At 32.9% G+C, this 14,535-nt stretch overlaps 1 protein-coding gene across 1 annotated transcript; it reads left to right on the forward strand.

The window, feature by feature from the left end:
* Positions 1-9,737: 9,737 nt before the first annotated feature.
* Positions 9,738-10,142, forward strand: LOC137839056 (uncharacterized). The gene has a single exon (XM_068648184.1). It carries the CDS (start codon positions 9,738-9,740, stop codon positions 10,140-10,142), a length of 405 nt encoding a protein of 134 aa, XP_068504285.1.
* Positions 10,143-14,535: the final 4,393 nt, after the last annotated feature.

The following is a 14,535-nucleotide window of genomic DNA, read 5'->3' on the forward strand; positions in this document are numbered from 1 at the left end:
ATGGTGAGCCAAGAAGCTTACCGATTTTCTCACAGACCCACGCGAAGTGAAATGTGGACGGACCACTATCCATCACATAGCTAGGAAATTTGCCGACCTATCCATAATGGTAGTTCGCTCGGATAGCCCAATAACGCTTTAGCCTTTGCGCCTCGTAGGCTCGGCCCAAGGCTGAGGGGCTGTGTCCTGTCCCAAATCGGGTAGGTATTTGGTCGAGCTCACTAAGGGCCCATCTAGGGGAAGTGACGATGTGAGAACTTGGCATGGGTCGCGAACCGACCTAACAGGCCCAAAAACACAACCTGTTTTGGCCTTGGCTTAGTATTGCGCAACGCCAACAAGGGACAAAATCCACTAAAGGAAAGTATAACGTTTTTCCTACACACGCATATTCCCGATAGCGTAATAAATATAAATATCATATTTCCGATAGCGTAATGAATATAAATGTTATATCCCTGATAATGTAATAAATATTATCCGCAGTATCCCTGATTACATTGTTTAACTATTCCGATTTATATACTTTATATCCAGATTTTATAGAAAGTTACTATGAAATGATACATTAATGCCAGGAAAGACCAATGTCAGAAATCCAAGCTCATGTATGTTTATAAATAGACAACCACCTACAGGGAGTATCTAACGGGCATCTTTGCAGTATATTTTACCATACACATTATATTTTGTGCTCTCACTGACTTGAGCGTTGGAGTGTAATCTCAGGTGGAGCCCTCCTCATCCCCAGAAGATCGGTTTGCTGAAACCTGGAGGTCATTCCTAAGCACCTCATCCACTAGCTGACCGACCATCAAAAAGGAATCCGAGAAGAACTCATCCATACTCCGACCGACTTCGAGCCGGTGATAACAGTTAATATTGAAAAAAAAAACGGTTTTATCATTTTCAACAAAGTTTTTTTTCTTGGTCACAAATTTTATTTATAATTTTGAATTTGAAATCTTATTTAAATGACCTGAAAACATGTTTATTCGAACTAATGTAATGCTAATTTTATTTGTATCTGATACTTATTTTTATCTCAAAATTATCACGATTTTAATCTCTTAAAAATAAATTTATTGATGTTTTTATTTTCACTTAATATTAATTATTCATCTTTAGTTTTCCTTTAATAAATTACATTTATAACAATAATATATTTATGAAGAGAATAATATTATCATAATAAAATTGTATCAACAATAATATGTTTATTATTTTCTAATTCATGTCAAAATTTGATATTCATTCTTTAATATTGAGAGTAATATGGTTGGTATTAATTTACTCCCAAAATTTTATATATATATATATATATATATATATATATATATTCTCGTTTGTCTTAAATTATATTATATTATCATAAACAAAATATTATTCCTTCCACTTGCATAATGAGTAGTAGACCCTCTAAAAAATTCTAAATTAATATATCTTCATACCTTCAGTATTATTTTTTCCTAATTTCTCTCTTGGTCTCAATTAAAATAATACATTTATTGAATTAATAAGATTATTTTAGTAAATTACTACCATAAATGGTATATTTATTATTCTTCTTATATCTAAAAGAACATCAAATTATATTTATTACGAAACAGAGAGAGAGTATAAAATACAAAGACAAAACTTACAATAATATAATTAAAATCCACTAATATAAAGTATAATTAGTGTTGTTGTTTAATAAGATTTATAATTTTATGTGTATAATTTACATTTTTATTAAGTGCATTACTTCTTATCAACATAAGAGTATAAATGTAGTTTAAGGTTTCTTCCAAAATATAATAATATAGAATAACACACTGTCAAATTTTAATTGAAAAATAATTTAAATAACATATCTAAGTAATTCATTATATGGTAAAATTAAATAATGTGAAAAAATATAATTGTTAGTTTGAAGAGAAAGTAACATAAAAAATATTTTGGATAAAATAAATAAATAAATAAATACTAAGTAATTGTATATTTATAAAGTTGCTCATATATTTACTATAAAGAGGTGAGTTTTTTTTTTATTTTTACATTTTTTATATTTTTTTATATTTAAAATTAAGATATGTTAAACTCAAAGAAAGGTGAAAATTTGTTATTTGTCACTTATTTGATATTTTTTTTCTACTTGCCTCTCCTTCACTTTCCACCATGGACAGAAAAAAATAATTATTAAAGTTCCAATAGCAATACATTTTCATTAATGAATGTATGAATGTTTTCTCAGAGAGGTTACAGGAATTGGGATGTGAACCATCTACATCAGCACCCTATTTATGAAGGAAGAACATAAAGAAATTACGACGTTAAACTATTTTTTTTAAACACTTCAAAACTTGAGAATCCAAGAATGAATATTTTTATCCTTCGTTTTAAAACACAATTGTGTTTTTACAGTTTTAGGTCACTTAGACAATAGTTTGAAGTCTCATTTAGAAAAGAAGATTTTAACTGAAGATAGTTTTTAGACGAAATCAAGTTTTAAACACGATTTTTATTATTCTTAAACATAAAAATAAAGCTGAGATTTAAAATATGATTTTTTTCGAGCATCATATATGTAATTGTTTAAAAATTTATGTGATATTTTCCTAAAGAAATTAATCACTGATGTGAAAATTCACGAGAATGCACAAGCTTTGTGTGAATCAACTTAGGAATGAGGAGTCAAACATAAACATAAAGAAAAATAAATAAGAAAAAGGTGAAAAGATTTTCTTTTGCTAGTTTAATAGAAGAGACAGTGAATAAAAACAAATATATATATATATATATGATCATTTTATATTAATTAAATTTTAAAATTTATCCAAAACAATTAATCTGTGAGACTATCTTTCTTTATACTTGTTTATTATTGATTTATTTATTTTATGATATAAATTTTACTTCTTTAAAAACAAATAAATAAATAATATAATTTTTCCCTGCAATTGAGAAATTTATTTTATATACGGATCTATTAGAAATCATTTTTCCTATTTTCATGAATAAATAAATAATAAAACTTTAAATATATTTTTAGTCATTATAAAACAAATAATTTTTTATTTTATTTTTCATAAATACAAATTTTTATTATAAAAAAATAAAATCTTTATTTTTCTATATACTTGATAAAAATAAGTCAATCAATATTTTTTTTATTAGTAAAGAAAAAATTAAATAAATAGAATTACTTAACCTTGTAGATATCTAATACACATAATCTACCCCTTACAACAAACAGGTTACATCAGATTTTTAAAAATAACGAGTTACCACTAAAATACCATCTATAGATCTTGGAGTTAAGACATTGACCCATACACTAGGTTAATCCATCGTAATTTGGCTAAATTTATGTCTGATAGAGGACAAAAGATCCAAAATAACCCACAAGACCTCACTCCCTTGTCTAGACTCTCTAGGATAGACACCTTGCTCTTCTTCTTCTTCTTCACTTTTTTCAAGTGATATGCCCAAACCAATCACTCTCCCTACTTCTCATGCACCTTCAAGGAAACCATAGCTTCATTGGAGTCATCCTTGTCTGCCACTTCCATTGAGTTTCCGAACAAGTTCACCAAAATTCAAAGAAATCAAATCGGAATGAAGGCAACACCATCATTTGGTATCTAGAGCTTTGGTTCTTCAAGAGATAAGTGTCTTCTCTTCATTTTATTTTTGTGTGTTCTTCATTTCCGTGTTGTTCTTCACGTGTTCTTCTGACCAATGTTGTAGTTTATGTTTTGATGAGTTGGATGTCTTCTTGGATATGTTTGTACATTCCTTCATCCTAGAGTCGTCCTCTTGATTGGGCCAACAAAAATCCAATTAGATCCATATTTGAAAATAAACTCATAAACAACCTCTAGGTCTTCATCCTCCTTATTATGTGCTTATGTGTGGTTGGGGACTCTGCCATCATACTCTAGGGTCAAATTCAAGAGACTCTATTAGGGATCAAATTGAAAACACAAAGAATAATAAATGAGAACAAGCATTATAATAAAGATTGATAGAGTTAAGAAAATAAAATAAAAAAACTAAAAAAAATAGTTACATGTTTTAAGACCATAAACCTACTTAAACTTTCTTTTAAGTCAATGTAGAGATTAAAATGTTCAATTTATGGATAATTAACTTTATTAAGTTAAAAAAATTAATGTGTATTTAAAAGGGTAGTGTATGGTTATCTCCAATTAAAAAGGAATATGATTTATATAAAGAGTCTAATACAAGGCCTATTAATTATTAAGGGGGGATTCAATAAAATCACATATAACCTTAGCAAAAAATAAAGGAATATATTTGTGTGGTACTTAAAATTAGTTGAGGAGAATTTTAAGGATTAAATAATATTAATTAAGATTTAGAAGATAAGAGATAACAATATATCTCTTTGTGGTAATTGAAATCAGTTGAGGAGAATTTTAAAGGTTAAATGATATTAGTTAAGATTTAGAAGATAATTGATAACTAACTAGGACTTTTGAAAACATCGATCATGGTGAACAAGATAACTCAACTTGTATGCTGGTTTGAAGTCATTTAAATTTTGAACCAGAAGATTGATGCCCATCGTGGATTTAGGTAAAACTTTTCCTACATCTACATAATAATAAATATTTTTTTTTAGAAATAACTACAGCATCATGAGAAATTAAAGACAACAAATTCAACTTGGAGATGAAGACCATGTTCCTACTTTGCATCAAATTTTGGACACCATACGGGCACTGCAGCATGAAAATACAGAGGCCAAACACCAAGCAGAAGAAACTCAAGTTGAACGAGAACGATTATGTTAAGAAGCCCATGTTGAGCAACAACAACAAAGAGAAGAGACTCGTGTCGAGCACAAACGACAGTAGGAAGAAGCGAAGATGTAACGCCATTTAATGGAGGAAGTCATGAGAGCACATGAGGAGTTACAAAAGGTCAATGAATAACTGCGACATGCCATGTGCAGACAGAGGTCAACCAAAGGCAGTAGGGCAAATCCTTATACGATACACACTCAAGCAGATCCGCAACCCTTCTCAAGGGCGATCATGGAAGAACAAGTATTGCCTCACTACATGGTGCCCAAGATCGCACCGTTTTCAAGATCAGGAGATTCATAGATCCACTTAAAAGCTTTCCATGCTCAAATACTAAAGTCAGGTGGCTCGGATGTTGTACGATGCAAAATGTTCGTCAGGAAATTCACGGGCATTACATTCCAATGGTTAAGTGGAGTTCTCGATGGAGTCATAAACTCTTTCTAGATTTTTTCCTGAATGTTTGTGGAAAGGTTTGCAGCCAATAAAGTCAAACCCCAAGAATTTTCGATCTTTTTGATATTAAGCAACAGGAAGGTGATCCTCTAAACAATTATCTTAATCACTTTTACAACATCTCAATTCGCATACATTAGCCGAATGAAAACATGTTTGTTGATGTTTTCATTAAAGGATTGTGGGCCAACCCCTTTAGTGAGTCCCTTATTCGGATTAGGGTCGATTCTATGATTGAAATTCTAAGCAGAGCATTGTCTTACATAGAAGTCGAGGAAGTAATATGGCGTAAGAGATCAAAAGAAAAACGTCCATCACGTGCAAGGATAATACTAAAAATTGGAGGCAGAAACAAGAAGATGATTAGCAAGGTAGGTGCACCAGCTGACAATATATGCCTTACGTAGCCCAAAGGTCATGGGAGGACAAGAAAATACTGCATTGTCTAACCTTTACCATTTCTCCAAATCAAATACTTGAAGATGATAAGGTAGCTCATTATTTATGATTTTCTAAAACAACGGATCGTGTTCTCGGACATCTTAGTAACTCATGGTGCAAATTTCATCATATTCATGGACATGATACTAAGAGATGATAAGTATTGAAGGCTCAACTCGCCAAGCTAGCGAAGGAAGGTCATCTGAGAGACTATGAAGAACTGTCTTTATCAACTGAACCAATCCCAATTCCTTGTCCTTTGATTACTATAGAGCATGAAACTCCCATATTGGGTGACTATGTTTAGCTCGACTCCTAGCTTGAGTAGTGTCATAAAACCGCTGACTATGTTTAACTCGACTCCCAACTCGACTGGTTTAATAAAACTATTGATTATGTTCAACTCGTATCCTAGCTTGACTGGTGTAATAAAATCACATACTATGTTTAACTCAACTCTCAACTCGATTGATGTAATAAAATCACTGATCATGTTCAGCTCGAATCCCAACACAATTGGTGTAATAAAACTGTTGACTATGTTCAACTCGGTTCCTAACTCCACTGGTGTAATATAGTTGTTGATTATGTTCAGCTCAAATCCCAGATCAGTTGGTGTAATAAAATTGCTAAGTATGTTTAACTCAACTCCCAACTTGGTTGGTGTAATAAAACCGCTGATTATGATCAACCTGATCTCCTAACTTGGCTGGTGTAATAAAACTGCTGACTATGATCAGCCGCGAGCTTGGCTGGTTGAATACTACTGATCAAATTCGCCTCCATATTTTATATCCAAATTGGTATGTTTAGAAGCTAAAGTCTTTCTTCCCTAATAAATATTCATTTAATTTTATTTTTGAGTCCAATTAGCTATATGATTAACATTCTTTCTTAATTGTTTTTTTTCTAATGTAAGTAAGACAAATTTTGATTAAAGACTAAAGAGACATGTAATCAAGGCAATAAGGGAAAATAAGGTCTTAAACCAATTAGGCACAACCTACATCATAATTTTTTCTTGATTTTTTGCTAGATAAACCTCTTCATCTCCTATACTCGGCTTGAGGTTGGATGGTCGTGTATTGTTATCTCGTATTAAAAGGGAATATGATTTATCTAAAAAGTCAGATATAAGACCTATTAATATTATTAATTAAGATTTAGAAGATAAGAGATAACATTACATCTCTCTGTGGTACTTGAAATCATTTGAGGAGAATTTTAAAGATTAAATGATATTAGTAAAGATTTAGAAGATAAAACATAACACTATATCTATGTGTGGTACTTGAAATTAGTTGAGGAGAATTTCAAAGATTAAATTATATTAGTAGAAATTTATAAAATAATTGATAACTAAGTAGGACATATAAATACATGGTCATAATGAATAAGAGAACTCAACTTGTATGCTTGGTTTGAGGTCATTTAAACTTTAAACCAAAATAGGTAACACAAATTATTAACATTTTAAATATATTACTTTAATAATTTATTATTTTTTTTCTATCATATATCTAGAGAGACGCGCTAAGAATATCACAAGAGAAGATAAAAGAATTATGAATTGGTTAATGTTCCTTGTGCTTGGTGATGCCAATTTAAACTGTAACCAAACCTATAATATTCTATGTAGGATCTCAAGAAAGAGTTAATGAAAAAGAAAACATAGCCAAGTACATAATTGCCTCATGTAGAAATAATCAAATCTAATTTTGTCAAACCATGATGAAAAGGGTTATTTTTTTATTATTTCCAGAAATTTCATCTTAGATTTTAATAAAGTTATGAAAAGAAATAAGACTTCTCAGTTCTGACCAGGTAATTTAATTTATTCAACTCAATGTTAAAGGCACCAATGAAACAATATCTTTAATTAAATATTGTACATGTTTAACTTTTACATCCAAAAATTATATCCATTGAAATAAAATTGTTGTGACGTGGTTTGAAAGATAAGATGATGTTTCTTTACAAATATTTTTTTAAAAATATTTTTAAATTTAATTTAATTTTATAAAACTAATTTATAAAGCCAGATTTCTATTAAAATATATATATATATATATCATCAATTTTTTCTATATGAAATCTCCTAAAGAAACAGTTTACAAGGTTTATAATGATATCATACAGATAAATTAAAGAAGGAATATTGTACTGGTAAAGTTCTTCATCTAGATGGGAGTTTCCTTCACCAATTAATACCGATGGGGCTATTAGGGGTATCCTAGTCTTGCTACTTGTGGAGATATTTTCGGTGGGAGAATGAGGAAATTTATTGGAGCTTTCTCTACGTTCCTTGAAGTTCAAACTGCTCTAGTTACTGAGTTTTATGGGGTTATACATGCTATGGAGGAAGCTCAAAAGATGAGACTTACTAATGTCTGGTTGAAATGTGATTCTGTCTTGGTTTGTGCTGCGTTTATTACTAGGACAAATGTTCGTTGGATGCTTCAGAATCGATGAAATACTTGTCTTAATTACTGTGGAAAAATCAAGTTTAGGGTTACTCATATTTTTCGTGAAGGGAATGCATGTACTAATAAGTTGACTAATTTAAGATTTATTCATAAAGAATAATTTCATTGGTATAATAGGCTTTCATCTAGTCTCTAGTTAGAATTCTTTATTAATAGGTATAATCTACCTATGTATCGTTTTTGTTAATATATGAGTTTTGGTCATAGTCCCCCATATTTTTGTATTTTCTTTCTTTTTTCTTTTTTTAATAATAATTTTTTCATGTGATGACAAATAATTGATGTTACATGAGGTGTCTCCATAGCTCAAAGCATTTTTATAAAAAAAAAGAAGAAGAAGGAATTGATCTATTTTCTACCTTAGTTATAAGACTGGCTAATAAAGTGTTCTAATACAAAATAACATTTGGTTAATCATAAAATCTGATGTAGAAAAGAGATATTATATTACTTTTGTTAATATATCTTTTTGCACGGTGTCACTCACCCCTTTACCTTGCAACAACCCTTCATGCTTCTTTGCCTGCTAAAACTCTTTAGTTTCATTTTTATTACAATTTAGAAATTAAAATTTTATCAAGTAATAATTTAATTAAATATAGTAATATAATTGTATTGTCTAGGCCGAAAGGTCAACCGAAAGGTTGTACCGAAAGTCTCGATCGAAAGGTTGTACCGAAAGTCTCAACCGAAAGGTTAAATATAAAAAGTAAATAAGTAAAATTAAATTAGTGATTATAGCAAAGCCCATAAGATGGGCCCAAATATACATGTGTGTGTTTTCAAAATGTTAGGTGCAAAAAGAAAAGACCCAAGTAACTCTTAAGCCCAATAAGAGATCCTTATAAATAGAGGTTCAACTCAAGAGGTAAGCAAGATTCAATTTATCTGATGAACATAAAACTATATCTGACTTTGGCATCGGAGCGCCTTGCAGGTACACACACCCACCTGTGAGGAGAAGAAGCCGAGAGCACCTAGTTGAAGGAGAAGCCGAGAGCACTTAGCTGAAGGAGAAGCCGAGAGCACTTAGCTGAAGGAGAAGCCGAGAGCATCTAGTTAAAAGAGAAGCCGAGAGCATCTACCTTGAGGAGAAGCCTAGAGCACCCAATGTGAGGAGAAGACCAGAGTATCCAGCCCAAGAAGAGACCGAGAGAGTCCAGCCCAAAGTTCGGAAGATTTGTATAAGAGTTAATCTTGTCAACCTGATTCTAGTGTTCTTGGTCCTTGTAAGAACATTTTGGTGCCCACCGTGGGGCCGAGAAGTAGCTGAAAAAGGTTGAAGACAAGATGAATCAAAGAGAAGAACAAGGTGGAGAGCAATCTGGGGAGCAAAGAGATAATCAAAATTCCATGTCAATGGCTGTGCTCATGCAGTTACAAAGAGAGTTCGAAACACTAAAGAAAAGAAATGAAGAAAAGTTAAGTATGTTAAGGGCGGAGAATGCGTACATGAAAAGGAAGTTGAATGAAGAGACGATTTTAAACACATCATTTGAAACTGTTCAACCAAGAACACATATCCACCAAAGGGTACATAATGAGAAAAGATTTGAAGGGAAGGGCTCTGAGTTGGTTTACTCAGTTGCCACCGTTATCCATTGATTGTTTCAACACTTTAGTAAAAAAGTTTGGAGCTCATTTTGCTACAAGCCGACCACATCATTTGACATCAATTGCCTTAGTGAATATAAGGCAAGAAAAGGGAGAATCCCTAAGAACATTTATGGAGCGGTTTGGAAAGGTAGCACTAAGTATCCGCAATCTCAGTCCGAAAGTCACAATGCATCATATGATTACAACACTGAAACCGGGACCATTTGCCGACAGTCTTTGCAAAAAACTAGCAACCAATCTTGATGAGTTAAGACAAAATGCATCAAAGTTTATGCAGATGGAAGAGTTGAGAGAATTTCGAGGGCGGATGGAAATGATAAGAAGATAAGTGAAAAAGAAGGATGACATTCGTTTAGAAAAGGAAGAGAATAATTTCGTAGCCAAAAGTTTCAGCAATATACACCGTTGAGTAGTAATGGAGCAAGAATTTTACAATAAGCAATGGCAGTAAAGATAATCCCACCACCAAAGAAGGAAAGAACTTCAAAAAGAGCATATCAGCGTAAACATTGCCAATACCACAAGAATCATGGTCGTCATACAGAAGAATGTGTAGCTTTGAAAGATAGAATTGAAGAATTGATTCAAGTTGGGCAGTTGAAACGCTTTGTTACAGATGGAGGGATAAGGAGCAGACAAAGTCCAAGGCAGTTAAACACATCATTGTATGTAAAACCTTTCGGTCAAGGATGATTTTTCATGTATAAAGAAAGTCTTATTCAAGATTGAAACACTTAATGAAGAAGTTATTCATATGAAGAGTCAAACTGTTAAATCCATCAATGCTTCGCATTCTTCAAACCTCTCGGTCCTGGATGCTTTCACTTCAAGTGAAATCCCTCCCGAGAGTGTATCTCGTTCTTCAAACCTCTCGGTCCTGGATGTTTTCATTTCAAGTGAAATCCCTCCCGAGAGTGTATCTCGTACTTCAAACCTCTCGGTCCAGGATGTTTTCACTCTAGGTGAAATCCCTCCCGAGAGTGTATCTCGTTCTTCAAACCTCTCGGTCCTAGATGCTTTCACTTCAAGTGAAATCCCTCCCGAGAGTGTATCTCGTACTTCAAACCTCTCGGTCCAGGATGTTTTCACTCCAGGTGAAATCCCTCCCGAGAGTGTATCTCATTCTTCAAACCTCTCGGTCCTGAATGCTTTCACTTTAAGTGAAATTCCTCCCGAGTGTATCTCGTACTTCAAACCTCTCGGTCCAGGATGTTTTCACTCCAGGTGAAATCCCTCCCGAGAGTGTATCTCGTTCTTCAAACCTCTCGATCCTGAATGCTTTCACTTCAAGTGAAATCCCTCTCGAGAGTGTATCTCGTACTTCAAACCTCTCGGTCCAGGATGTTTTCACTCCAGGTGAAATCCCTCCCGAGAGTGTATCTCGTTCTTCAAACCTCTCGGTCCTGGATGCTTTCACTTCAAGTGAAATCCCTCCCGAGAGTGTATCTCGTACTTCAAACCTCTCGGTCCAGGATGTTTTCACTCCAGGTGAAATCCCTCCCGAGAGTGTATCTCGTTCTTCAAGCTTCTCGGATCAAGATGCTTTCACTCCAGGTGAAATCCCTCTCTCGAGTGTGTTTCATTCAAATCAAATCTCAATCAACAGAGTTCTTATTTAAGAAGTCGAAAAGTTATAGTCCGAAAGGTTGGCAAACAAAAACCGAGAGGTCTTATAAAAAAACCGAAAGGTTCTAATACAAAAACCGAGAGGTCTCATTTTTGCATGCCAGAAAACAAAAACCGAGAGGTCTTATAAAAAACCGAAAGGTTCCAATACAAAACCGAGATGTCTCATTTTTTGCATGGCAGAAAACAAAAACCGAGAGGTCTTATAAAAAAACCGAAAGGTTCCAATACAAAACCGAGAGGTCTCATTTTTTGCATGGCAGAAAACAAAAACCGAGAGCTCTTATCAAAAAACCGAAAGGTTCTAATACAAAAACCGAGAGGTCTCATTTTTTACATGGCAGAAAACAAAAACCGAGAGCTCTTATAAAAAAACCGAAAGGTTCCAATACAAAACAGAGGTATTATAAAAAACCGAAAGGTTCTAATACAAAAACCGAGAGGTCTTATCAAAAAACCGAAAGGTTCCAATACAAAACCGAGGGGTCTCATTTTTTGCATGGCAGAAAACAAAAACCGATAGGTTTTATCAAAAACCGAAATGTCTCATTTTTTGCATGGCACAAAACAAAAACCGAGAGGTTTTATCAAAAAAACCGAAAGGTTCTAATGCAAAACCGAAAGGTCTCATGACAAAACCGAGAAGTCTAAATAAACATTGGCGTATCAGTATCAAGTCCAAAAGTTCAAACCTATAAAAATAGTCAAAATTGGTCTCCAACTAGAAAAACCGAGAACTTTAATTAGGAAGTTCATAGACAATTATTTTCGGTTCAAACTCAAAAATCGAAAGGTCCAGGTTGCAAAGTATTTAAATAATTTTATACTTGAAAACCGAAAGGATAAGATGAATTTATCATAGGTTGGAAAAATAAATCAGTTAAAATCGAATACTAAAATCCAAAAGGTGGAACCGGATAAATTGGTTATATTAGATCATCTAATTTTATCTTTTTTGCATACTTATGTTAAATAATGTTATTCACTAGCAAGCGATTAAGTTTTGTGCTAAGTAAGTAAAATATTATATATGGTTTGATGCTATACATCCAAAATAACTTCTTCCGAATTTCATGTCAATAATAAGTAAATAATAGCTTATGATCGAAAGATAACATTTAAATCATTTAAGTCAGATGACCGAAAGGTTAGGTTGGCACCGAGAAGTTAAGACCGAGAAGTCTATGATAGCATTTGCTCGTAACCGAAAAACAAAATTAATCAATCGGATCACATAACCGAAAGAACAAGATTGAGAAGTCTGTGATAATATTTATGGGTAACCGAAAAATAACATTAAATATTTCAAACAAATAACAAGTTGGTTAGGCCGAGAGGTCTAAAATGATATTTAATTAGTAACAAAAAATGACTTGAATTAAAAGAAAACAATAAACAATTATATTAAGTTCAAAAGGTGGTTTCACGACGAACCTAAAACTTTCCAAAGGAACTATTTCATGTAAATCTTTCGGCATAAACTGCTTTCACTTAAACTTTTTTCCAAAGAATATTATATGCAGTTCTCGTGGTCAAAGATTCTTTTTTAGTTGGGCAAAGTGCATCAAAAATTATCGAAAACTAATGCCAAATATTGATGATGCCGAAAGATGAGGTCAAACATGTTTGTTATATTAGATGAGTTAAACTAAGATATATCTTTTAAGCATAGTTAGCCAAATACTAAGCCGAATACTGAAACCGAAAAGGCGAGATGTATTTATTTTAGGTTGGAGAAATACTAAAACCGAAAGCTAGGATCCGACACGTTGGTTGTATTAGGTGATATATGGTGCGGTGAACGTGGACAATCACATCTTCACTTTATCTTTCATGCACATTTGTGATAAATAAAGATTATTCACTAGCAAATAATTGGGATACGTGCAAAGTAAATAGAATATTATATATAACTTGATGTTATACATCCAAAATAACCATCAAGTGGCTGGGACAAAACATGTTAAGAACCCTGGAACTTTACTTGGGAGTTCTTACAAAACAACAAACTAAAACAAGCTATTTGGCGCCGACATGCCTATCATCATCAACGCCACCATCTTCATCTTCATCTTCATCATAAGGAATTTCACTGATGGGCATCAGTTCGTCATTATAAAAATCTTTGCCCACGTCGAAATTTCCAGCATCCAATGGGATCTTTTAAAAATACTCGGCTTGCTGGAGAGGTTTTTCAAAACCCAACTTGTGTTGCTGAACAACATAACCCTTAGCTCGAGTAACCCTCGAATTCAACTAGTTTATCACAGATTCTAAACGAAGATTATTATCAGCTTCAGCTTTCTTCGCAGCAGAAAGATCAGCGAAGTTTCCTTTCAATCGTTGAATCTCATCGTCAAGAGATAACTTATGAGCCGTTAACTCAGTAACCTCATCCTTCAAAGACTCTTTCTCGGCTTCATAACAATCCTTAGCCTTAGACAACTCTTCAACTTGGGAAGTTAAGGATCTGATCTTCTCATTTGATTCAGTTGCTTCCTTTTTCAATTTTTCAAGTTCAAAAGAAGAAACAACATCCTTAGTCTCTTCTCTTATTGCTTTGCCAATTAGTAAAGTCCGACTAGCAAGCTCAATCACCGAATTTGTAAGAGAAGGAAAAGTAGCCTACGAGAACATGTCACGAGAAGAAGCATTGGGACTAGTATGCACAAAATCCGACATGTAAACGCCTTCAAACAATTATCAATTTTCAACAAGTTATAGGCCGAAAGGAAATCCGAAAGGTAAACGCCTTCAAACAATTGTTATCAATTTTCAACAAGTTATAGGCCAAAAGGAAATTCGAAAGATAAACACATCTTCAAAAAAAAAAAGAGAAAAAATTATGTTATTCAAGACTCTTGCTGGATTCAACCAACTCTTTATTCAACTTCAAGATATATAGCTTCTTCACTTGAACTCATATCACTACTAGCTTTATTCTTCACAACAGAAATGATGGCAGATGAAACAATTGAATGAATATCCTCATTCATCTCAATAAATTTCCTGATAGCCTCGTTACTCATGTCCAAAAATTCTGTAAATTCATCAGAAATGGAAACAGAGCTTGAAGAAGACATTATACCTTTTGA

Source organism: Phaseolus vulgaris, chromosome 3 (genome assembly GCF_051622355.1).
Source record: "Phaseolus vulgaris cultivar YP4 chromosome 3, ASM5162235v1, whole genome shotgun sequence".
In the NCBI taxonomy this organism is placed as follows: domain Eukaryota; kingdom Viridiplantae; phylum Streptophyta; class Magnoliopsida; order Fabales; family Fabaceae; genus Phaseolus; species Phaseolus vulgaris.